General features: G+C 33.1%; 1 protein-coding gene across 1 annotated transcript; it reads right to left on the bottom strand.

Moving 5' to 3' along the window:
• Positions 1 to 1,499: 1,499 nt before the first annotated feature.
• On the bottom strand, positions 1,500 to 27,841 carry LOC107451959 (prostatic acid phosphatase). Its single transcript, XM_087160745.1, has 10 exons — positions 27,668 to 27,841; positions 23,828 to 23,923; positions 20,203 to 20,283; positions 16,296 to 16,448; positions 14,998 to 15,090; positions 12,943 to 13,032; positions 11,494 to 11,608; positions 8,125 to 8,207; positions 4,409 to 4,715; positions 1,500 to 1,707 (listed from the first exon to the last, which is right to left on the bottom strand). The coding sequence occupies exons 1-10, from the start codon at positions 27,827 to 27,829 to the stop codon at positions 1,583 to 1,585; spliced, it is 1,305 nt and encodes a 434-aa protein (XP_087016871.1). The 5' UTR covers positions 27,830 to 27,841; the 3' UTR covers positions 1,500 to 1,582.

Raw genomic sequence — 27,841 nt, 5'->3', positions numbered from 1 at the left:
GGGAAGCGGCGAGCCGAAAGGCCCGCGCGGCAACTCACTCCCCGTAATGAATTTCAAGTGCTGGAAACAGATGAAGAGCGTTTGGAGTTCTGCTCTAAGTTTGCTAGTCAGTGCATCACTAAAGACGCCATTGATATAAAACAGCTCAGAAACAGAGCCCCAAACCCAAAGCAATAGAGAACCACCAGCTAAGAGGAGAAAAAAGAAGAAGAAGCAAGCCCAAGGAACCATTTCTAAGACTGCTAACAGCACTTCTACTCCAGTTTCCCTCCAGTGCCCGAGCCCACTACAACTACACCATCTGAACCCAAGGAGCAGCCACCCAAGTCAGCAAAAATTCTCATCCGTAGGCTTCCAAATAATTTCAAAGTCGAAGATATTTCTCTAGAAATAGAGAAATTAGATATCAATTCCCATAAAGTTATCCAGTTTAAGAAGAGTGTGGGCGGAGCTTATAGGCCCTTCCCCCTTTTTCTCATCATCACTCCACTGGCAAATCAGCAGAAAGTCTACTCCATCTCTAGTATCAAGCAGATTCCCATAAGCACCGAGAGGTCCCGTGGCGGCCGGCGGCCGTCACAGTGTTTCCGATGCCAGGGCTTCGGCCATACTCAACGTTCCTGCACAAACCAGCCAAGATGTATGAAGTGTGCAGATTTCCGCTATTCATACCAATGTGAAAAAGATAGAACTTCTCCCGCCAAATGCTATAACTGCGAGGGGAACCATACCTCATATTTCACTGGGTGCGATGCCCACCCCAGTTGAAAAAGACCACCGGCCAAGGATACGCCTGCATCTACTGCTCATCGCTTAGTGTCACTTGTGAAGCAGTTGCAGGAGCTCCTTAAAAACCAAAAAGTTACAAGCCTACTTCAATCTCTACTTAACGAAGCCTCTCCATCTCAATAAAGACAATCTCATCGCCACTGATGACATACTCCAAGGATGAACAGAACTCTTTTAGAATTTACTTCAACTTTTTTGAACATATGATTCCCAAGCATATGTCTACCCAGAATCGACGAATCAGCAAGTGGGGCTTCGCGCCAAACACTGAACTACGCTACATATCCAGCATCCTATTGTTACGGAGACTGTCAATTGTAACAGGTGGCACACTCAAAGTCAGAGCACTTTGCAAAAAGAACTTGAAAGATTAATGGATACTAGAAAACCAGAAACCCGTGCTTTTATGGATGAGAGCAAATATCTTAACGGGATTCTAATTAAAGCTTTAATTATGCGGGTATTGTTTCTTTCCCTTTTTTTTCTGACATATTTTCCAATTTTTGATGCATCCTGTTTGGCGGCAAAAATAAGCAAAAGTTGTAACAGCTTTAAAGTAAGATAAATTTGACTTCATAAACAATACAATGCGGCTAACTCCATTCTTTTTTTTTTTTTTTTTTTTAATAATTGGAATTGTCTACAACTTTTCAAATTTGGCCGTATCATTTCACCGCTTCACTCTAGCCAAGATTTAACACAATCAAATATTTATAAGATAAATAATTTTTTATTGGCACTAGATAAATAAATGAAATATTATTTTTCTTCAAATACATATCACAACATCTTCCTACACTTTTTGGTGCAATATATCATGTTTAAGTATGCTAAGTCGATGATACATTTCTCTAAAACTTCTGAAAAACACTGCTATTATAATTAAAATGAAAACTCCAAATACTGCCATAATTATACCTGAAAATAGAAATGTGAATTAAATTAGAAGCACTTTATTGACGACATTTCTATGTTATAATCCAGACACATTATATACAAAAGTAATTATATGATCATGGAGCAGCACTTGGAGGAGTAATTGAGTGTACGTATTCTTCGTATTGAAATCTAGGGCTTAAAGCGACTTGTTAAGGTATGAGCGCATAAAATAACTCAGAAGTCAAAATGTGTTTATTTACAATCAAAATCACTTAATGAGGTGCCCCAGGTTTGAATCCCAACACTGGCTGGTTGATACGAATTTTGCTCCCAGCTTACACTGACCACGGTGCTGACGTTAATTATCCTCGATAGTAAATGGATCATGGCTTAGATTCCCCTTGCCGTCATGCTTACTGTTTTCGTGTTTTTCCTCTCAGTGTAACACAAACGTGGGTTAGAGCTGTCAAAAACCCTTCATAAAGGCTAGTTTGCCCCAACGATTGATCCAGGATGTCCCTTTTACGTTGATTATTCGACTGGCTCAGATAATGTTTTGATATTTTTTTCTCCTCTAAATATTATTTGGTAACCACTAATGTATATATATTTATAATTTCTTTTTTGTGAAGAACTCTAAATATATAAAAGGTGGTGATTATAGAACTCCGTGAATTTATTGAAATAAATTTTCATGCCTAGAATACCAACTTCATATAAACAAAGTCGGAGAAAAGCATAAGTTATCTCTTTCAGTTTTGTCCTGGACTCTTACGCTACAATTCTGGTTTAGAGTAATAAAAATTACGCGTTTTGACTCACCAATTACATTTCTTTTTCATGGTCTGCAGTGTTCAATGCAATATTCTTTTTTCTTTTCAAAATCAAATTTTTATATGTTAAGAGAAACTGTTCTTCCCCCTTGTTCTTAATTTCTAATCAATTATAATGTGTAACATGACATTTTCCTAACTAGGGCATGCGTTTAATTTAAGTGTTTAGTTCCGAAAGTGCCTATGGTATTATCGTTTTAAAACAATTTGAAAGCTAAAATTTAAATATCTTGTCATTTTCTAACATTAAATTAGCTGCCCCTCTTGACTTCTTAATAGGACACTGTGGTCACTGCTCTTTAATTTTTAGCGTAAGAAAATTGCCTAATTTTCTTCTATTTAACGTAAGAAGAAAGGTTCTTTTTACCTATGCAAGAACATTCCATTGAATAAAAGATGTCAACATTTCACTGATTCGAAGAGTTGTTACACTTTTATCAAATAAAATAGACGTTTTATGGCAACACGATTACCCGACTCTTTACCTCTCTCCCCCCCCCTCACATGTTGTAAAAAAAGTTCACTCAGCTCCGGTCTTATAAAAAAAAAAGTTCACTAACAGCAGTGAATGTACTAACCTAAAAAAAAAAAAAAAAAAAAAGACAACTAATTATTTTGGAACTATTTAATGGAATTATTTTGGAACTATATTTTTTTATTTTTGAATAAAAATAAGCTGAACTATATTTTCTTTAAAAAGAGCTGTCATAAACAATGGGAATAATTATCAGGGATTAAGTAATTCTTTATTTTTGAAATCAGTTTTTTTTTTATTTTGTATTGAAAGGCTCGGTGTGAAATGCGTATGAAATTTTTATAAATGCATATTCTTTTCATAATTTACTCAAAATATTGTTTTTGAAAAAAAAAAAATATTTTTTAAATTTTTCTATTTTTTTTCCTTCGCATATTACATAAACACATTCATATGAACAAGCGAAATATTAAATAAATTATGAATTATTCAATGGATACAAATATTATTGCTGGTTAAAAATGACCTATAACTCTCAGAACCCCTGTCATCCTGCCACAGAACCCTAGGATTCTTTGGAACACTTTTGGGGAACCGCTGATCTATTCTGTTTGCAAGAAGTATTGGAAATCGAAATGGGCTCTTTACTTATGACAACATTTCACCTGCTTCCACCACTAGCGTGTGGAGTGTCGTAAGTGAAGGAAGTACGTCAGTTTCTCTCTTGATTTTTAAATAGATTAAAAAGTTAGGAAACTATATCGGACTGTAAACTACATTGAATATAGTTCTGAAAGAAAGCGTTGTGGAAATTTGAAAAAATATTTGTGACAATTAAGTACGGAAAATATTAAGAAAAGGAAAAATATCGTAGTGCATTACTATACAACTGAAAAGAGGAGGAAAGGGTAAGGTTAAAGGCATGGAACCGCTCTTCTCCCCAGATGGCGTATTCGAGCGTTGCGATCGGGAATATCTGCAATACTTATTTATAGGCAATCGCAACGCTCGAATACGCCATCTGGGGAGAAGAGCGGTTCCATGCCTTTAACCTTACCCTTTCCTCCTCTTTTCAGTTGTATAGTAATGCACTACGATATTTTTCCTTTTCTTAATATTTCTCGTACATAATTGCTAAAAATATTTTTTTTAAATTTCCATGACGTTTTTTTTTTTAGAACTCTGTTTAATATAGTTTTAGTTTCACACAGTTTCCTAACCTAAAAGATTTTAATCTCTATTTGAAAATCAAGACAGAAACTAACGTACTTCCTTCTTCTATGACTCTCCACACGCTAATGGTGAAATTATTGCCATAGGTAGAGAGTTCTGCTCTACGCCACCTGTAGCCCATTTCGATCACTAATGGTTATAAAATTGTATTTTTTATAGAATGAAAATTAATCGAAATATAAAGTGACAAGTGAATTACCAAATGGGAAATTTGTTTGTTGATATTCAGGAATCTTGCATTCTTCTTGGAAGTTGAGTGGTATCAAATATCGAGTGTATTTCATAAAGTATTCTAAAGGGCAGAATTCTTCGCAGTCACCCAACAGTAACACATGAGGTTCTTCTATCTCTTTTTCAGGTTCAGTTGAATTCAAGTAGAGTATTCGAACGAAGTTGGAGTTGGTGGTTCCACTGTACAACTCAAATATTAGCGTCGCACAATAGGGTGGCTTCGTTGAGAGATTTAAGCTTAACGCTTTGGAAATTATATTTAGATTAACGTTATGCTGTTGAAATAAGAAAGAAAAGACAAGAAGAGAGTATATGTTAAATAGGTTTCACATTTCATTAAGATATTCAATAATTTGAAGCATTCAAAGTATAAAATATTTTAAAACAAGTAAAAGCTGTTAGAAGCAAATTATTAAAATTTTATCGAAGTACAGTACCTGGCCAAATTATTCGAAGCACTGTAAGTTTCTATGTAAAATCTTAACTATCAGGTGATACTATACAACAATTATTGCTTTTCCTCGCCTGAACCAGTTTACGCTTGTTTAATGTTCGTGTATTAATTGGTAAACATCGTAATGCCATACGTTGAAAATAAATACGAATAGGAAGTATGTAAAAAATATCTTGAATAAAAACCCTTTACATATATCTTTAAATATAAAAGTATTGTATATAAACTCGTGCAAAACTAATATTAAAATACGATGGTTGTAAATTAAATAGTGGCAACTTAACCTTTAAACTCACAGAAGGACGGGCATGCGCAAATTAGATATGGGAGCTGTGAGGTGGGACTGTTGTCGATGTGTAGAGTGCAAAAAAAAGTCGATTAGCTTAGAAGGGTAGTTGTTGTGTGGCGTTAAAGTGAAGAGTTTCGTTTCCATCGCTCTAAAGCATGTTTTCAAAAGGTGATCAGCGGTCGTGGTTTACAATCGAGGTTGCCCGTGGCAAAAATGCAACAGAATGCTATCGAGGATTAGTGGAAGCCTTTGGAGCAAATGCTTTACCATATAGGACAGTAGCACGATGGATTCAAGCATCTCGTCTTTTTTCGTCATTAAGCCTTTTCACAACATGCGTTAGAGCGATGGAAACGAAACTCCTCACTTTAACGCCACGCAACAACTACCCTTCTAAGCAAATCGACTGTTTTTTGCACTCTACACATCGACAACAGCGCCACCTCACCGCACCCATACCCTATTTACGCATGCGCGCCCTTTTGTGAGTTTCAAGGTTAAGTTACCACTATTTAATTTACAACCCTCGTATTACAGTGAGTCTAATAACTTCGTCTAATTATTATAGTCTACAAATATAATACCTGATATAATAAATATTCTATATGTATATAGTATATCATCTAATTTATCCAAATGTCGAATTTATATTATATAGCGTAAAAAATCCTCAGCGGCCATGCATGATTTATGCGGCATGTAAAAGATCCCGGGAGTGCCTTATTGGCTCTTGGCATTCCCGGCAAAATTAAATTCCTAGTGCACTTTAGCATCCAAATACAGTCTCGGTGATGCCATCTAGTGTGGCAGAAACTAGACGTCCAAATTAACATGACCAACGGTATCTCACCCATTGTGGTGGTCCTGAAAGAGTGGATACCACCTCTGGAGAACGCACTAGGTCTGCTCATCGGGAAAAACTGATTGTGCAGCTCATTGGAAATAATAATAAGAAAAATATTATACAGCGTCTAATTTAACCAATTGATACACGAACATAAACAAGTACAAACCGGTTTCAGTGGCACAAAACAATAAAGCTGTGTAGTATCACCTGATCATTAATATTTTACATAAAATCTTATAGTTTGTCTAATAATTTGGCTAGGAAATGAAAGTAATTTTTAGATTAAGGTATTAGAAATTTTTTGAAATAAAGGAACTTTCAAAATAAATTATAATTAAAGAAGGTAAAAGACAAATTTAAAATTCTCAAATAAATATATTTCAGTAGTTTAATGAATTTATATTTTAACGGCTTGCCTTACCAAGTTTTTTGAAAAACAATTAAATCATTAATAAATACAAGGAACTAAAACAAAACATAATACACATGTTTTAAGTTGAAATTTTAATTTTTTTAAAGTGTAAAAATCATTTAATTTACCATCAGTTTACCATCCCGAGTTTTCTCGGCAGAATGAAAAAAGTTAAATATTAGTCTTTGTATGATAGTTTTTGAAACAAGGATGATATTTTCCGAACGTCAGTGAAGTGATGCGCCATTTTTTTCACTCTTTTTCTATGTAAATTCAGCAACCATCATGTATACAATCGCACAAAATGCATGCACAGTCACACAATCTAAAAGCAAAGCTCCCAACAAAACTTGGCAAACTTCCAATCACGGCACCTTATTATTATTATTATATTTCTACCGGTCGAGAAAAAACGTGATAAAAGAAAAAGTACTAACGAATTTTGCTGCGCCCGAGTTTTCTAGAGATAATAAATATTTGCAATATACATATACCCGAGTTAACTCGGCATGATCCGGGAACCGGTAAAAACTACTGGATTAAAACTAAGTATAATTAGCTCTATTCAGTGAGCGGGTGGGTGACCACTTTGATTAGTCTGCGTAGAGACAAAATGTGCCCGAAACCTCCTACTGTTTGACCGACAGACATTTTGAGAACGAAAGAAGCGATAGAGTCGTCCATTTTGTTTGTTTACAAGTTACCTGCCAATTATTCTTGAAAGACGGAGGGTGATTTACGGGTAAGATTTGTCGATAAAATCAGCAATTTATCTACCGATTTTGGAAGGAAGACGTTCGAGATGAACCCCCGTCTTACCTGGAAATATTTCCCGTAATTATTCCCGTTGAACATTAGAAGCCGTAAACCCGAAATTTGAACGGCTGCTCAACGACGGTTACAAAATAAAATAAAATCTAATTTAAGGCGAATTAAGCAAATTAATCTTTCTTAAAGTTGATTACACTATACTGTGATCGAAAAACATGTTCAATTTTGACCCTATTATGGTTTTTGACCTTATTATGGATTCGTATTTTTTTTCTCGTCTGTCGTGTATCACTCATACTAAATATCAATTCTTGTCCATGGGGTGACATTTATTTGAATACAAGTATAAATTTTTTAAATATTCTAAATAATCATACTTGTGTCAATATGCTATCACTCATACTAAATATCCGTATTTAACAATGGGTGTTACTCATAGTAAATGTCCATACTTATCTATGGTGTGTCACTAATACTAAATGTACATACCTTGCACATGGGGTGTTAAACTAAATAATTTATATTTAACATTGGGTATTACTCCTATTAAATGTCCATGGTGTGACTTATACTAATGGTCACACTTGTCTAATGGGTGTTACTCATTGTTGAGATTAGGGGGTATTGGGCTCATTTCGAACACTTCTCTAATCGTCAGGTTTACCCTTAAGTCAACCCTTCCAAGACCTCCCTTATGAAAATCAAACGGAAAAAAGAAGATCTTTATATTTAATTCATCGCTATGTTTTAGAGGGGAATCAGAAATTACATAGCTTAGGTGCGAAACTTTAGTTAATTCATTATTTAATTTTTGCATCATTGAGTTAAAATACAACTAATCATAAAAGGAATCTTAACGCATAATGTTAAAGATATTGAACAAAATAATAAATAAACATCTCTCAACTTACCGCAGAAAATGCATGAAACTTGAAACGAGATATTCCATGAATTTTGTCGTGCATGTTTTCAATGATATATTTTAAGAAAGGACCTTTAAATAACAAAATTTCAAATTTATTCTATGAAACTATTTTAGTCTTCCTCAACTATTGTATATATATATATATATATATATATATATATATATATATATATATATATATATATATATATATATATATATATAACGTAAATGAAGTAAAATGGGGGGAGGATTAAAAATCTCTCCTGCGTTAATATGTGAACTATTGCTGCAGTAAATTCTAACCTTTTAAAACACCTAAAGATTTTTTTCCTTATAAATTTTGGCGGTAATAAATTTTCTCATAGTTAAACTGCAAATGAATTTCTGTGACTTACACTGATGGATAAAATTAAGAGATGGAAAGCATTTTCGCACACTCATTCGCACATGCAAGATACCCGCACACCGCTCCATGTGTTTGACAATGGTTCCGTGAATGCCCAGATGTACAGGCAGGAGGTCCTAGAACCCTATGTGCGTCTTTTCAGGGGCGCTGTTGGCCCTGAATTCATTTTTATGGACGACAATGCGCGACCACATAAGGCTCTCATGGTTGATGAGTATCTGGAAAGCGAGGATATTCAACGAATGGATTGGCCAGCCAAATCCCCTGACCTGAATCCTATTGAACATGCTTGGGATGCTCTTGGAAGAGCTATTGCGATGCACCAACCTCCCCCAGAACCATTCTGGAGTTAAAAATTGCTCTGGTGGAAGAATGGGAGGGTCTTCCACAAGTCCTCCTTACCTCCCTTATTAACAGCATGCATACTCGTTGTGCATGCTATCTGTCTGCCAGGGGTGACCATACATCCTACTAGAGGCAACACACACTGTACAAGCCTCACTTTTATTGTCATCTTTTATCCTTAAGTTCAGACTACATTGGATTTATAGGCAATAGGTCTTGCCAGTGAATGGCACTTTCATTTTTGCTTCGTATACTTTATTATCATGGAATAAGCTATATCCATACCGAATTTCATTTATTTATATTTTAGTATTTTTTTAGATATTTGGGAAAATGTCTTCCATCTCTTAATTTTGTCCACCAGTGTAGTTCTCACTCTTTTAGCTGAAATATTTTGTACAGCATAGTTCACTTACGATTAGATGCAATATAATTACACATCTTAGGCAAATGCTACTTCCAATGCTTTTGTTTGCTCTAAATTTATGTCTTAGGTGTTATGCAATAACTACTCATAATATACGTTTTTCGACACAAATACGAAAGCAAACACGTGTTTGCTAAAACACGTTTTAGCAAATACGAAATTAGGAATGGAAAATTAATAGGTATGAAAAGAACAAAAACTCTATTGAAATTTAACGAATCAATTCTGAGGAAAATGAAACAGAAAACATCAAAACCTGTTTGATTGACAAGAGAAACATAAGAGAATTTAAAAGCGATCATTCGAACTATAAATTCCCCAAATAAACAAGAAAACTAGTTTTAGTCTTCACCTCAGTATGCATATTATAAGTCGCAAATTTTACCCAACATAGTTTACTTGTATTTATTTGCAATATAATTATGGATCTCACACAAATGTTCTATCTAATGCTTTTCTCTGCACTATATTTATGTTTTATTATATAAGGTGTTCTAAAATAACTGCTCTTACTATGCTTTCTTAGAACTGCTTTGGCGAACACGAAATTATAGAACAAAAATCAGTATTAGGGTGCGAAAAAAATAAAAAGGCTATCGAAATTTAACGAATCATTACTGATGAAGCTTCTTGATTGGCAGAAGAAACCTAAATTAAAGTATAGGCTATTACTCGAAGCACTTCAAAGTATCGCAAAACAATAAAACTGGTTTTGGTAATCCCCCCTCACTCTGCAGATTACGAGTCACAAAATAACATTTGATCCAGTACGGGGGGGGGGGGAATAGAGACGCTACCAATGTATTATGAATCCTTACTGAGGAAAACGGAATAGAAAACATTGAAACTTGTAAGATTGCAGAAGAAATTACTTGAAAAAGCGATAATTAAAAACACCTGCAGTTTTTTATCTAGGAACGAAACAGGTTGCGGTGTTTTCAATGCTGCCTTCCTTTGTAGTGATTGTTTTAAAATTAGATAGATTGTTCTGATAAAATTCCTGCTTGCTTACATAATCAATAATTTGTGGGTCTTAATGTGCAGTTTTGACATAAATTCTGTTGTCATTTCTAATGATACTTAGAAAAACCGAGCTCTCTAGTCATTGGTCTTTTGCAAACTAAGCAAAAAGATGCGACTTTCATTTGACAAAAGAGCACCGCAAGGGTGAAAAAGTACGTCTTAGCTCAGAACTCTACGGATAAATGACAGCACCACTCATTCGTGAGGCCACTTCCTCAATTTTAACAAAGATCTGAAGAGGAAGGAAATTTTCTCCAGTTCCCTGTACCCATAGTACTGCTCAGCGATCGACCACAAGAGATTTTACATGCACTCGGTGGATCTTAGTGGAGTCGAAGATCGAACACCTGCCTTTCCGGTCTCGAGTCCGATTCTCTAGTTGCGCGATAATATGTAATATAATTGTTATTCTGACAAGCTACTGAGAATAATAGATGAGAAACTTATTTTAACACGTTCACGCCGGGTGTTGCGCCAGAAAGCGGGACGGAAAAGAGAAAATATTGGTAGAAGAACTATTTCAATATTAGATAATATTCGGGAGGAGTTAATCTATTCTTAACAATAACAATTCACTGTAAGAAAAATTTATCTCAGCGAAGAAGCAATTCAATATAAAAATTGCATCCGTTAAAAACAGTTGGTAGTTATGGATTTTTATTATTCTCGAAAAAAAACTAAAAAATGAAATTTATTTGTTACCAGTTTTTACTCCGATGCGCTGCCAAGATGAGACAATCTAGCCTGACCCACCGGTGGGTCACCCCGGCGTGAATTGATGTAAAAAGTACCTTTACCTTTCGGTATTGATGTAAAAAGTACCTTTAAGGAAAATGTGGTAAGATGCTTGTACTTAAAGTAAGTGGATAATTGGAGACTTAATTTCCACTTTTGTTCTTAAAAATTTAATAATATAAAATAGGGTAATAAAAAATTTTTACTGCGAAAAAATTTTTTAAAATTAAATATTCGAGTTATTAGTCTTTATAATTTTGAAAATAAAGACATGACCCTATAATAGGAGACGTAATGGGTTAAAAATGTATTTCTGTTCTAGTATTCACAAACGTGTTTACCATATAGTTTAATTGTTTTGTTGTACTGTTACATACGAAGCATGCTATTAGAACGAAAAAATAATAAACTGTTAGGAGTCCTATTTATTGTACTACCTGCTCTAAGACGTAGAGCGATGCCTGTATGCCATGAGTGTGCTAGTTCTAGAATTTCCTCCAACTTTGACCAGTATGCATCTGCCCATTCAGGAATCATGTGATTATGTTTTTTCTTTAAATAAAAAAACAATAATTAAACATTTTTACATGAAATATTTTCAGAAGGAACAGCACCATGTAAGTTTAAAAAATAAATTAATTAATAGATTATAGTAAATAAATGAATATTGGTTCCTATATTTTTACTAAATCGACCTTACACTGAGCAAACAAAAAAAACGTACCTGAATAACTTTTGATTTAACGATCGGATCTTCACAATATACGACTCCATCTTAATTTGTTAAGGGAGTGACGTTATATACGCTAATTAATAAAGGCAGGCGGATATTTTAAGTTACCAAATCAGACAGAAAACCCTATTTTATCATGCCTTAACATGCCTTTTTTTCCGACGGAATTGGCTTTCGTTCTCTCTAAATGTAGGAGGTAAAAATTGGGGAAAATGACTTTTTCAAAATTCGATTTCTCAGGAGCTGTTCAACCGATTTCGCTCAAATTTTATATTTTGCCATGCAAAATTACATTTTTTTAAAATGGTGCCAAAATATTGTATATCTAACAATTCAAAATTTTTACGACTTGTACTAAATAAAATAATAAAAAAAATAATAAATATTTACTAAACGTTATTTTTTGCATTGAATTATAGTTGGATAAATAAATTTTATAATTATGTGCAAAAAAATTTCCTTTTGCTTCGAAATGTATCAATATGTGACAAAATGGGTTAAAAATAAAATTAATGTCAAGGGGTCTAAACTCTCCTGACCTAACTATTGGGATCATATTTTTCCAGATTATCATTACACCCTATATTTTTGGAGCAAGAAATCCGAATCCGTTGGGGAAAAAAGCTTTGTTTATTCAAAGAAAGTACGTTTTTTTTTGTCTGATTTCGTAATTTAAATTATTTTCTGCACTAATTGATTAGCATATTTGACGTTACCCCCTCGAACCATTAAGATCGGCTCCTACAACGTGAAGATCCGATCATTAGATCAAAAGTTATTCAGGGTGGTCCGTTCATGTTTTTGTGCACTGTACATGCAAAGAGATATTCCTAAATACATACACTTTATTTTCTGTGCACGCTCTAATGACCTTGTTTTGAAGCAATAGGCAGTATAATACCCTGTTTTGCCAGTATAATATCCCATCCAGTATAATATACTGTTTGAAACTCGCGAAATGAGCTCCCGATGTGATTGAATGCACTCAGAGCTCAACTCGTGATTGCTGGACAGTAGATATAAACTAGTTCTTGCGTTTTCTATAAACATTATCTTGCCTAGTTGATCATTCACTTACATTCATTTTAAATTTAATGAAAAATTCGATAAAATATCTGATCTAAACGTTTGAAAAAAAAAACACTTTAATTACTTCGATGAATAATGTGTCATATAATGAAACAGCCGTCCTCCAGCTATTAATTTCATCACCTGCATGATATGAATAAAACTCGAACATTTCCTGAAAAAGAGAAACAAAAACTATTATATATCAAACAGGAAATGCATTCAAACAATATTTACATTTAAAAACTCAATGGTAGAAAATACGAACAAAAGACGTAAGCATCTCGAAAATTCCTATTAAAACAAATATAAGTTTGAATTAAATATGCAATTAAATTGAATAATATATATAAATAACGTATGGACGATTGAGTTTCATCTCTAAGTTTTTTCTTCTAAAATTGTTAATTACTATTTAATATGCATTATTCAATTTATAAATTGTTATTCTTTTTTTAATTTAAACTATTTTTTTAAAAAAATAATTCTTAAAAACAAAAAAACATGTAACCCACATATTAATAAATAATCTAATCTTAAATAATAATCTAAACCGCTAAATTTTAATTAAAAAATAAAAGAAATTAGATAGCTATAATTTTTTTTGTTTTTAAAAATTTAAATTTTCAAAAGAATTAATTTAAAATAAAAAAATTATAATTCATAAATTGAATAAAACATATTATATAGTAGAGTAGTTAGTTAATAATAGTTAGAGATAAAATTCTATTATTCCAGCTGGTATTTGCATCCAGGATCTATCTTGTAGAAGATGGAAACTACTTCGAACAACTGAAAAGTTTTTGTTAGTTTAAGTGAACTGAAACTTTAACTACGTATATTTTACCCTAGAGGCAGATCTGACGGCTAATTGGTAGCCTAACCAAGGTTTTCATGCATGCCCTTTTATAACGTTTGATGGGAATTTGAGATGCGTACTTGCCTAATAAGTAGCATTTTAGTTTCCTGCGTAAGAATATATTTTTTTGAAACTATCTTAAATTAACAACTTTGATTTAACTTGCCAAGTTATTAACTTCTAGAGATCTCAGTGGACAAAGGTACAAAATTACAAAGTCAGCGTTTTAGAGGTTTAAAGTGTATTTGGCAACTAGCTGTTTATTATAATAAAGAGAAGTTAATAACATTCAGAAGGAAATGTTAAATAATCTGCTTGGATTCAGCAAAGAATCTTGTAATTCTGCTTCAAACCTAAATAAATCTTTAACGCATTAGTTTTATAAACTGTAATATACTAGTATTAAAGAGTCGTAGGGACGTAGAGGATAGAGCGTTCGCCTCCGGATGAGATGAACCGGGTTCGAATCCCAGTGGTGGCTGGTCGATATGAATTCCACCAGGCTGGACCAAAGTGCTGACGTAAAATATCCTCTGTGGTAGATGGATCTTGGGTTACAGTCCCCTTGCCGTCAGGCTAACCATGGGAGGTTTTCGTGATTTTCCTCTCCATGTCACGTAAATGCGGTTTAGTTTCATCAAAAGTCCTCCATGAAGGCAAATTTCCCCTAATATGTGATCAAGGAGTTGTCTTCTTTGTCCTTTGTCTTCTGGATTGGGTTCAAAATTATAAGGCTTCGGAGTTGAGCATTGGTAGTCGTAAACCCAAGAAATTGGGTCGGCTGTTTAACGACGGTTAGAAAATATAATATAAAATAAAATAGTATTAAGAAACAGATTGAAATGTTTTCAAACAATTTAGAAAAATTCAGCAAAGAATTTTATAACTTTATTTTCAACGGGAGTAAGTTTTGAACAAATAGGTTGAAAATGTTCTTTAAAACTTTTTACTAAGTTTCATTATTTGTCAGTTTTTACTTATTTATTTGAATCTACGAAAAATAATTTATCAGTATGTAGTTTTAAAAAAAAAACGTGTTTAAAGTATTAACTCGAAAACCATGCACCTTAGCATTGGGGTTTATGAAAACTAATGCCCTCATAGATCAAGTGAGAGAAATGAAAATACATGCTGATTAAAAAATTCCATTTTAACTTGATTTTACCTCTATGAGACTTCTAAATCATCGTATAAGTTAAAAATGTCAGTAGTATTCATATTTCTCGAGGAAAAAAAATATAAGACAAAATTCAATGAACAAGTAAAAAAATTAATACATACTCTAAACTTTCCAGAAAGTTTATCCATTTTTTCATCAACAGCCTTCTTTTTCTCATTCCGTAATCTGGGACAATCAACATCTGTACCTAAAATCTTGAGAAGTTGAAATAATAACAAATAAGTTTTGTAATAATAATAATAATAAAACGACTTTTAGAAAGTAACTTTTTGCAGGTTAGAAGGCAGCTAATAACAACTAACCCTTTCCTTCCCCTTTGTTCCGTGTCTGTACTTTTTTCGTTTTTATTTTTATTATGTTGAATTTTTTTTTATTGGATCTTCTTTTTCCTACTATTTTATTGCTGCTAAAGTGTGAAATAATTATAATTTTAATAAATTTAATCAGCTAATATGCCGTTAAAATGCTAAGAAATTTATTCATTTCCCAAATTATCAAGGCGTTCTGCAAACTTTGTAAATATTCCGCACATAATACTATTTATTTATTTTTCTCTATCTAAATATCAAGTGGTCCCGCAGTGGACTGATCGTTAAGACACACTGACTGCGGTCAGTGTGCGGGTGGGGGACCACTTGGATCAGTCTGCGTAGGGACCGAGGGTGTGCGGCATCCTCGTTAAACTGTGCTACCGTAAGGTGCTCGACTTCGCGCGCATGTCGTCGGGCTACCAAAGCGGGGGTGCCATCCCCTCCGCACAGGATCAAAATTGTGATGGCATGTCTTCGGATCATCCTCCGGGATGTTTCCCAGACCGTCGCCAATAGCCCATTGTGCAGCTCTAGTGCTACGTAAATTAACAACAACAGCAAAATATCAAGTGACTATAATCAAAAAATCAATATGCTGAATGATGGAATCAATTATCAATCATTTTAAAAATTATAATACAAAAAATTCAAAAGATTAAAATATTACGATTAAGTAAAATTAATATAACGTCATTCATTTATTTTACATTAATCTAAAGAATCAAGCCAATAAATACAATCAAAAAATGAACAAATTAGTTGATAGAATTAATGCTTTCTGATATCGCTGTGATTAAGGAAATTAATATAATGTCATTTATTAATTTTACATTAATCTAAAGAATCACGTCAATAAGTTCAATCAAACAATCAACAAATTAGTTGATAGAATTAATGCTTTCTCATATTGCTACGATTACGAAATGACATTTATTTATTTTACATTAATCCAAAGAATCATGTCAATAAGTTCAATCAAACAATCAACAAATTAGCTGACAGAATTAATGATGTCTGATATCGTTCGACGATGGTTCCTTTTAGAAGTACTGTGAAGTCCATGTGAAGTTAAATTTCCAGATTCTTACCTCATCATAAGCAGATGCCATATAAAATATGGGTATTTGTGCATCATTTGCTTGTTCTTGAAACTCAACGGCTTCATTGAATGGGTAAAATGTTTGAAGATTTGAAATAGCGCTTTGAATGCACCGAGATTTGTGAGTGCTAAGTACATTGATCTGAAATGATAGAACATACTTTTATGCATTGTTTGAACGAAGAAAAATATTAAAGATACATCATAAAATTTTAACACGTTCACGCCGGGGTGACCCACCAGTGGGTCACGCTAGATTTTCTCATCTTGTCAGCTCACCGGAGTAAAAACTGGTAACAATAAATTTCATTTTTTAGTTTTTTCCGGGAATAATAAAAATCCATAACTACCAATTGTTTTTAACGGATGCAATTTTTATATTGAATTGCTTCTAAGCCGTAATAAATTTCCTTACAGTGAATTGTTATTGTTGAGAATAGATTAACTCCTCCCGAATATTATCTAATATTGAAATAGTTCTTCTACCAGTATTTTCTCTTTTCCCGTACCAGTATTTTCACTTTTCCCGGCGTGAACGTGTTAAGGAACATGTTTCAGATAAAAATAGTTATATCATAGTAACGTATTATAGAATTTTATGTAGTAGAAAACGGGAACCATGGAAGAAGTTACAGGGGGGGGGGGAGCTTAGCCCCCTCGCATTTTAAAAATGAAAGGACACAATCCCTTCTAAGACAAAAATGTTTCAATCAAAATTTGGTTAATAAAATTTAAAATTAAAAATTCGATAATTTGCTCTGAAAAAAGTCTCTTTTTTTGAACAATCTTTAACATTCCCTAGGTGAGAATTGCCTCCCAAACAATCCCTTACTCATCATCCGCCGAGGCACTAGACTCCGTATTTTCCTGCATAAATTTATTTAACCTTTTCCCTACGGCGCATGATAGTACGTGTTATTCTGGACCATCAATTGTAATAGCCGTAATCGATGGGTTAAAGCATCTATTTCTTTGGAAGAAGCACAAAGCAAAAAAATAGTGCGTGGAGTCCCTCCGCGCGGAAGAAGTTAAACTTCGCAAGCTGCGACGTTAATTGTATAAGAATCAGCTGTCGTAGAAGGATCACTAGTTCTATTCAACGACTCTTCTTCCTGCTCCGCTCGCTTCCGTGCTCTGTAATAACGGTAATATTGTGCATTTTTCCCTCTTGAACCAGTGGAAGTGCTTGTGGTTGCCTCATCGTCTCGCCTTGGAAGATGTAATTGCATTAATAATGAATGTGAATGCGTCATAATGTAATTTCAGAAGAGAAAACCTAACAATCAATTGATATTCACAAGAGACGTACCTCGACATAACCTTAAATCCGTCGCATTGTCCGTGGGATTGTTTTCACTCATTTTTTACAATTGTTATCCACTAAGTTTGAAAATAAAAAATACTATCCTATTAAATTATATGTGTATCAAATCAAACTAAAAAATTATTTATAGAAAAACAATACTTTTATGACTTTTATTATTTTTATGCTAGTGAGAACCAAAACAATATGGAAATGAATGAGGGAAAATTGGATCCTACCACGTGATTTCCCGGCCAATAAAAATGTAGCGTTAAACGTTTAACGCAACCTTGTTGGAAGTCGCATAAGAAGTATCACTTCAATAAGATTTCTGACTTGATGCTGTATTTCTAATTACCACGTGGTGTAACTATCCAATGACAAAGCGCTTGGCAATCAATATCTTCACATTTATTTCATTTTTAAGTCCAATTCGAATCATGAGTTCAAAAAAATATGAAGTTAAAATTGCTCGAAATTAGTTAGAATTGTTAAAATGATTTTTTGAGACAGATTTTTTTTTATAAAGTGGTAGTATAGAACTGTTTCCATTATTTTGTCCGATCCCTGCATATGGTAGACTGCATAACATACTATCCGGCCAAATTCATCGGGACACTCGGTTGTTATGGAGGTGGTGGTAGCATAATGGCGTGGGGGTGTTTCTCGTGGTTTGGCCTGGTTCAGTTAGTTCCTGTGGTTAGAAACATGAACTCTGAGATGTATGGGGACATTCTGGATAATGCTGCACTCCAAACTCTATGGCAATATTTCGGCCCATTTCTCTTACAGCAGGATAACTGCTCTATTCACGCATCGAGGCCTGCACTCACGTGGTTTGACGAAATGGGTGACGAATGGGCCGCAATGGCTCAGGGGATAGAGCGTTCGCCTTCCAATCAAGTGAACCGGCTTCGAATCCCAGTAAATACGAATTCCGCATCCGGCTTGCACTGACCACAGTGCTGACGTGAAATATCCTCAGCGGTAGACGGATCCTGGGTTAGAGTCCCCTTGCCGTCAGACTAACTGTGGGAGGTTCTCGTGGTCTTCCTCTCCATGTAACGCAAATGTAGGTTAGTTTAACCAAAAAGGTCCTCCATGAAAACAAATTTCTCCCAATGCTTGATCCAGGAGTTTCCTTGTCTTCTGGATTGGGTTCAAAATTACAAGGCTACGTAGTTGAACATTAGTAGTCGTTAACCCTAAAATTGGGTCCGGCTGTTCAACGACGGTTATAAAATGGGTGTTCAAAAACTGGACTGACCTTCTCAGAGGTCGGATCTAAATCCCATAGAACACCTATGGGATGAATTAGAGAGCAGATTACGTGGCCAGCCAAATCGACCCTCCTCACTGCAAGCACTCACTTCCATACATGGCAGTACTTTTACTTTCGTTACTTGTACCACCGGTACAAGTAAAAAGTACGTACTTTTACTTGTACTTCGTTACTTTTTTAGCGAAAAAGTAAAAGTATTTGTACCGGAAATATCGAATGAAATCGTTACTTTTTTCTAAAACTCGGTAAGCTTTCTTAAAAAAAAAAAGATGTGATTGCAATATATATGCATTCACAGCTAACTTCGTGTTTAAATACCTTCTGTTTCAACTTATACTGCACATTCAATTATTTTTTACTAGCTCAAAGATCACAAAGCTATCTGAAACCCCGTGTTTCCTTTGTTTATGTTTGTGTTTTTAAAACGCGTTTCTAAAGAGTAAAACAATTTTAAATCAATGGTAATTTAAATAAATAAAAATAATAAACTAAAAATTAAAATCAATAGATAAAATTTCTTTGTCGTACAAATCCATAAAAAGTTTAATATTAAAATTATATTTGATTTTAAAATTATATTATACGATTATATTATAAAATTATACTATAATATTCCTCCGAATTTAAAAATAAATTGATGTCCATAACTTTCAAAATTAAAAATAGTTAAATAAATAACAAGAATTTTGCAAAAACATTAGAGAACATAAGAATATTATTCAATAAAATTTTAGGTTACTTTGAGTTTTCGATTTCCTAGAAATGTACTTTTAAATCGTTGATTTTTTGTTTAGTACTTGTACTTTTACTTGTACTTTTTACTCGTTACTTTCAAAAATAAGGACTTTTTACTCGTTACTTTTTTTAAAAATACTTGTACTTTTACTCGTTACTTTTTAAAAGTAACGTTGCCATATATGCTCACTTCAGCTATGATAGAAGTCAATTCCAATGACCACCTATCAACAACTGGTGAAAAGTCTTCCCGGACATGTGCAGGCTGTCGTCATCGATGCAAAAAGGGGGGGGGGACCAAAATCATATTAATACGTTGCCTCAGCACGCTCTAAGTCCACACCATTGGTTGTCCGGTTCCTTATGGGCGGATAGTGTATAAGCAAAATCTATGATCATTGGATACGGATATCTACTGATTTATTGCGTCACAATATTATAGATGCGCATTTTTTTACTAAATATCTTCAACTTGTATAAAAGATTTAAATTAAGATTGGTATAAGGAAATTACCGTATAACAGAAGAAAAGAAATTTGATTAGATTAGAAATAGAAAAATAGATTTCTATCTCACCTCTGAGGGATCGGAAGTCATAAAATCCTGATAATGATTTCGGAAATACTTTCCCAAATTACGATGCTGTTGCTTTCCAAGCTAGAATTAGAAAAGAAAGCTTTTTCCAATAATTTAGATCAACTGAAGCAGGATTGAAATAGTTACCGTACCAGTCGTTAACACGTTGAATGACATGGGGAGGAGTCACCGGTGCCCGGCACTAAGTTTGTTCGTAGTTCCACGGAAGTCACCGGTGACCGGAGAATCCAAGATTATTAAAAACGCATAATTCGAGTTTTTTTCATATTATTATCGTTACTAAAACAGTTTGAAGAAATGAATGCAATATAGAACACACAAAAATAGTTTTATTTATACACACAGAGACGCCAACTTGCTTTGGATAGCAAATAAATATTTTCAAGTGGTAGTTTATTAATGGTGATTCATGGTATAAATTCATTTCAGTAGATTTTTATCCACCACTATTTCTAAACAATTCGTAGGCTTATATTATTTACCTTTTTTTCACATTTATCATGCTAAACCTTTTAAAAAACTAGCAAAATCTGTCTAATATTTGCAAATTTAGTTTGTAGTCATTTACCGTTGTGTCCAGACGGGTAAGCCATGTAAAATTAGCGTGGCATTCAACGTGTTAACAAAGACGGACTTTTTTCAATTATACTGTACTCGTATCATCGATAAGCAATGTGTTCTTTCAAGAAGTACATTGCGTCAAAGAAAACGGACCACCCTGAATAACTTTTGATCTATTTAACGGATCTTTACGTTCTAGGACTCAATCTTAATGGTTCGAAAAAGTGACCTCAAATATACTAACTAGTTAGTGCAGACGATATTTTAAGTTACGAAATCAGACAAAAAACGTACTTCCTCTGAATAAACATACCCTTTCTTCAACGGATTCAGATTTCTGACCCTTGAAATATGAGGGGTAGCCGCAATCTCGGAATGGCCCACACAGTTTTGTCAGGAGAGCGATCCGAAGTTTGGACCCCTTAACGTTAATTTTACTTTTTGCGTATTTCATGATATCTCGGGAACCTTTAAAGAGAATTGAAAAATATTTCTCACCGTTATAAAATTCGTTTATCCACAAATGTAAAGAGAGATTCAAAGGTGTATTCATGTAAAAATAAATTTTAGGAAATATTTATTATTTTTTTTTAATAACAGCCTAAAAAATACTAAATTGTAAGATATGCATTTTACTACATTTTAAAGAATGTAATTTTACATGGCAAAATACGAAATTTTAGCGTAATTGGTACAATAGTTCGTGAGAAATTATCTTGAGAATTGAATTTTAAATATACGACTTCTTTAAAATTCGATTTCTCTGTAACTAGTACCGATTTCGCTCGATTTTGTATTTTTCTAAGTAAAATTACACACTTTGAAATAATGTTTAGAATGGTATACCTTACAATTCAAAATTTTCCCGACTATTATTTAATAAGACGCCCGGTGACTGAGCGGTGCTTCGCGCTGTCGTGCCACAGGTCCCTGGTTCGATCCTCGGGCCGGGCAAGGTTGACTCAGCCTTTCATCCCTTCAGTGGGTCGATAAATGAGTACCAAGCATGCTTGGGAACTAAACACTGGGGGTTTCGCGTTCGGCTGACCACCTGACCGGAACATCTGCTCCTGCACCCCAGAGCCCAAGGTCAAGAAAACTGAGATGGGCACAGTAGGCCTTGGCCCTCTATGGGCTGTCACGCCACTGAGTTTATTATTTAATAAAATAACAAAAAATAATATAAATATTTAATGAAATTTTCTTTTTGCGAGGATTTATCTTTGGATAAACGAATTTTACAACTGTATGCAAAATATTTTTTAACTGCCATTAAAAGTTCTCAAGATATGAATGAGGAAATACGCAAAAAGTAAAATTAACATTGTGTCCTAAAATGTAGTCATTAGATCAAAAACTATTCACGGTAGTTCGTTTTTTTTTTGTTTGTTTTTTTGGCTCACTGTATGTATCTAATTACCTGAACTTTGCGAAAACGCAATATTTTGGCATTAGTCCTGATCCTGAAACTGGGGCCGTTTACGATCCTTTCAAGGATGATTTTCGCCAGTGGTAGACAAATGAAATATAAATTGCAATTATAGGCAGCAAAATAAGCTGTATTTTGAACAAGCTTATGCAGTCCTCCACAACAGTATTGCATATTTATATATATGCGTAATTTTTTTAAAAATAGTGGTGGATCAAAAATATTATAAATTGAGTGGCTGAGCGGTAGCGCTTCGCGCTGTCGTGCCACAGGTCCCTGGTTCGATCCTCGGGCCGGGCAAGGTTGACTCAGCCTTTCATCCCTTCAGTGGGTCGATAAATGAGTACCAAGCATGCTTGGGAACTAAACACTGGGGGTTTCGCGTTCGGCTGACCACCTGACCGGAACATCTGCTCCTGCAACCCAGAGCCCAAAGGTCAAGAAAACTGAGATGGGCACAGTAGGCCTTGCCCTCTATGGGCTGTCGCGCCGCTGAGTTTAGAGTTTATAAATGCAAGGAATATATAGAAAGCATACATTTTACTACCACTTTAAATATAGAAATAAAATTATACGCCAAATGCGTAAAAGTTGGCAGGTATGTTTTATCGCACCAAGGGTGCATAAGGTAACGTGTCTTGTACTTTTATGAATAAAATGGTAAGCAAAGGTTTGATTTCATTTTTTAAAATCAGTAGAAAATTTTACCAGTACTAAAAAATACTGGTAGCATAAACATTCTTTAAAATGCTATCGCAAATACATTTAAAGAGACAGGAAATAAATCATTATCATGTGTGGCATACATTCCAAAAAAAAAAAAACGTTATATTACGATATTAAATATTCATCCTGGTTAATTTTAAATTCAAAATATAATTCTGGTTTATATTAAATATTTATTCTGGTACGAATATTTATATAACGCTATTTCCTACTAATTTATTGATAAAAATATCTTTTCATGTTTCTTTATATCAAAATTACAGACTGGATTTGACACATTTAACAAAATACGAAATAAGTTTTTGTTACAGAAATTGAATTTTTGATTTATTATTGATGCAGTTTTAGCTGAATTTACTTATGAAATTACATATTATTTTGGTACAGTGTTGCATTGCTCTAAAAACACTGAATCACTCTTAAAATTTACTCTTTAACCCTTTGCGCAGAATTTTTACTAAACATATTTTTCATACTTTTTTCATTATTTTGTATAATTTAAGTCAAAATAAATTATGATTATTATATTAATTTAAATGTTATTTTAATTGTTGCACTAAAAGGATAATTTTAATTTTCAGCGTTGCGTAAACGTTATTTATTTTTAAAATTGAATCATGTAATCGGTAACTTGAGTCAAACGTCTTACCTTTTTTTACAATTTTTCATTTTAATTGAAAATTTCGAGCTACGAGAGTAAAATCCATTGTATTTCAAAATAGACTGTAGCTTAATCTATAGCATAAATAGACTATAGCATACATAAAATCATACATGAAGTCATACAAAAATAGTAAAATTTTATTTAAGTGATAAAATTTTAGAAAGCAATGTTAATATTTAGGATCAAGGTGTTTAAAATAAGCTTATTTTTGTTTTAAATATTACCTCAGTTAATGCTCCTAAGCCTTCTTGCCAGATACTCTTTGGATTTGGATCATTTGGATACATGTAGATGGGAGAACGATCACCATGACGATAGAGCTGAGCAAATTATGAGGGAAATGAAACAGATTTAAATATTAAATCAAATCTTTAAGTAATCATTATCATTTCACACATGCTGATATACACTGAACCAGTAAAACATTTTAATTAGTATAAAGCCAGTGTTCAAAAGTAGCGCACTCCAAATAGTAAAATTGCTGTAGTCGCTAGTTTTTTTCGTAGTTTATAGTGTAGTTTGGTACTTTTTTTTAAAAAAAATGTAGTGTGGTGAGATACGAAAAAAACAGTAGTTTGTAGCGATTCCAGATAACTATAGTTCGTTCGCCAAGAGTTGGCACTTGGTTCCGCCTTCATCACGTGTTCTCCGTCGTGTTGAAGGCTCCGTACTATATCACTATTTTTGAGAGAAAGATGTGAATAATCCAGAATAAGGTGCTATTTGTCGATCAAATGACAAACATATTTATTTCACAATCTTTTCGCGCATTTTTTAACATTTAATATTTCATAAATTTGATGACATTTCTCTCTTTTGGGTGAATAGCTTGTCCTTTTTTAACCATTTTGCTGCTATATATTTAATTAGGTAGAGTAACAAAAGGTATAATTATATATTTATTTCACAATCTTTACGCGCATTTTTATAACATTTAATATTTCATAAATTTGATGACATTTCTCTCTTTTGGGTGAATAGCTTGTCCTTTTTTAACCATTTTGCTGCTATATATTTAATTAGGTAGAGTAACAAAAGGTATAATTATATATTTATTTCACAATCTTTACGCGCATTTTTATAACATTTAATATTTCATAAATTTGATGACATTTCTCTCTTTTGGGTGAATAGCTTGTCCTTTTTTAACCATTTTGCTGCAATATATTTAATTAGCTAGAAGAGTAACAAAAGGTATAATAGAAGATGATAAAGCCAAGTAAGTGACTGAAAAAGAATTCAATGTTAACGTTTGACGCGCATAAAGGGTTGTCTCAATTTCAAGTGCGGACACTTTTTTCTTCTTACTCCCGCGCCGAAATGAAGGAGGAGGCAAGTGCCAACTCTTTGGGAACGAACCATACCTTTAACGTTAGTTTAGTGAAGAAAAATGATTCTAACGCAACTCCTTTTTTCGAATTTAACGGGTACAAATCTTCGAGAGTTCGTCATATGAGTGCAATGAAAATGATCATGTGACTGCAGCTGAGCGTTAACAGAAATTACAAATTTATTATCACTTATAACTAATATTTAAGTTAGCCATGACGGAAAATAATCCATTAATCACCTTTATCACATACGAATGCACACTCGTGAAACATTGATGTTATTTAAAAGGAAGAAAACGGATTTTGGTTGTACTTAATTTCTTAGAGAAAACAGTTAAATAATTTCATGTATTTGGTAATTTAGCATTTCTTTAAATTAAATATTGAAGAAATGAGTAAAAAGTTGAACATTAAATAAACAATTAAATTCGAGAAAAAAAAATGTTTCGGAATTACAAGGAATAACAAACTGACTCATGTAAACATGAATTAAATATTTCTTAATTATATTAAATGTAAGTATATTTCTTATTTAAAACCTTTTTCAACGCATGCGTGAATTAAATTCTCCCGCAAAGAGCATTTCCTTAAAGTAGTGAAGTAGTTACCAAATTCAGAAGTAGTCACTGCATTTAAAAACAAGTAGTTGCTGTTGTAGTTGACAACATTTGCAGCAAAATAGTTGTCGTAAACTACACAAATAATGCAGTTTCACCACCCACTCTATAAAGCATAGTTTTAATTATGTATTCAGTTATTGCATATTTACGTGAACACAATAATACTACTATCATTACGTAGTGATCAAAAAATAAAAAACAAATAAATAAACGCAGCACCCTAAATAACTTTTAATCTAATGAACAGGTGTTCAAATACACAGGACTCAGTCTTATTAGTTCAAGGCTTTAAGTATTTAAGCTATGTTATTTGTGTCGACCATATTTTCTGCTATGAAATCAGACACAAAACTGTACTTTCTCTGAATAAAAATACTTTCTTTTGCGGATTTCTATCCCCCAAAATATAAGGGTTAGCCGCAAACTGAGAAATATGGTCAAAATTAAACTGTCATAAGTTTTGACCCATTAATGTCAATTTTACTTTTTACGTATTTCACCATGTCTCGAGAGCTTTTCAAGTAAATCGAAATATTTTGCGCACAATAATAAAATTAGTTCAATGATAGTTCCGAAATATGAATAATTCCAAAAATAATTTTTAATAGTTATTTATTACTATTCGAAAAGTTTTTGAATGGGTCGTATAGTTTTGAGAAATTTAATTTTAAATATAAGCCTTTTTTTAAATAAAAAATTAAGATTTCTCTGGAACTTTTAGACCAATTTCGTTCAAAAAAAGAGTATGTAAAAATCTGTATACCTTGCAATTAAGAAAAAGTTTGGACTATTTTTAAATAAAATAATAAAAGATAAGAATTAAAAATTATTCTAGGTATGAAATTATCTTTGACTGATAGAATTTTGACTGATAGAAAAATGTTGTGATCCACTTGATAATTTTGGAGACATAGTGAAATACACAAAACTCATCGTATACTGTAACTAATAAAAGATATTCTGAATGTTCCGTATTCACTGCGTTTAATTTACAGTTCAGAATACTACTCAAAAGTGAATATTATTTATTTTCGAGAGAAATTAAGCAAACTTGAGAAGTTTTTGGGTTCTTCCTTTTTATATTATTGGTTACTTACACTCGTGAAAAAGAAGATCACTGATACACAGACACCTTTACCTATGATCTCAGCTCCAGCTGGTTGTTTATAAGCAATATATCATGTTAATATTCTATACATTTCTGATTCATGTTGTGCTATGTTTGTCAACATAAGTTAGAATGCTGATTAATTGCAGTTCCTTAAATACTACGCTCTATAACGTATCGAATTTGCTAAAATATAATTCCGTCTTATCTGAATATTTTATTTAACATAGATATATTATTTGTTAAGGAATTTTACGGTAACTGCGATTATTACTGTTTTTATTAGGGTGTTATATTCTACGTAACTTCGTGCTTGTATTAATACTAAGCAAGAAATAAACCAAATCTTTTTTGTGAAAGAATTTAGAATGTGTCACTTAAGAGAATTCATATTTAACTGGTAACTCCTAATAGAATGAAAAAACAGCTGCTAACATAAACAAATGCCACGTTTGAACAGCCAATCAGGATCGATACATACTCTGTCGTCATTTGCAGGTATCTAATTAGCTGAAAGTCTGAAATTCCCTTGAAGAATACTACTCAAAAAAACGAGTTTGTTTCTTAGTCAAAAGTTGATTTTAAAGTTACAACTGATGAATGTTATTATGTCATCGGTATTAATTTAATAAGATATATATTGAATAACCTTATTTTTTGTTGTGAAGTTTCAATTTCATAACGAGAAATATTGATGATTGCGAAACAGTCTTACGGGTCAAGGGACGAAACGAACAAGGGGTGAAGCCTCCGACAGTAGGCTTAGAAGCACTGTGCTTTGAAATTGGAATCAATTGGAATTATTTATATAATTTATACCTTATGGTAACATTATTGTTTATGCAAAATAAATTCTATTGATCAAGCATGTTTGCTATCATATCTTTTGTTGAAGGGAACCATACCATTATAAAGACGATTGGCAAAAATAAATTAAGAATTATGCGTAGAATAATAATGTAACTTCATATAAATTAATAGTTAATGCAATCGAAACATATTTACCATCTGTACCAGCTCTAACTTCAAATTTTGCGGAACACTTTCGATACGGTAGACTAAAATAACAAAAATAATATACACCGGATTAAGCATCCATTTTAATTTCATGGTCAAAAAAGATAGATGTTTGTCTATGTAGCTGATTCGTTGAGCAGTTGAAAACATAATAAAAAAGGC

Source organism: Parasteatoda tepidariorum, chromosome 4, assembly GCF_982258835.1.
Source record: "Parasteatoda tepidariorum strain Cologne lab strain chromosome 4, Ptep-v5.0, whole genome shotgun sequence".
Taxonomy (NCBI): Eukaryota; Metazoa; Arthropoda; class Arachnida; order Araneae; family Theridiidae; genus Parasteatoda; species Parasteatoda tepidariorum.
The sequence above is the reverse complement of the archived record's forward strand: the minus strand, read 5'-3'. Positions and strand labels throughout refer to the sequence as shown.

Coding starts and splice junctions, on each gene's coding strand:
- LOC107451959 (XM_087160745.1), bottom strand. CDS start 27,829: ATGTTTTCAACTGCTCAACGAATCAGCTACATAGACAAACATCTATCT. Junction 23,924..27,667: donor AGTTAGAGCTGGTACAGATG/GTAAATATGTTT, acceptor TAATTTGCTCAG/CTCTATCGTCATGGTGATCG. Junction 4,716..8,124: donor AGTTTCATGCATTTTCTGCG/GTAAGTTGAGAG, acceptor TTATTTCAACAG/CATAACGTTAATCTAAATAT.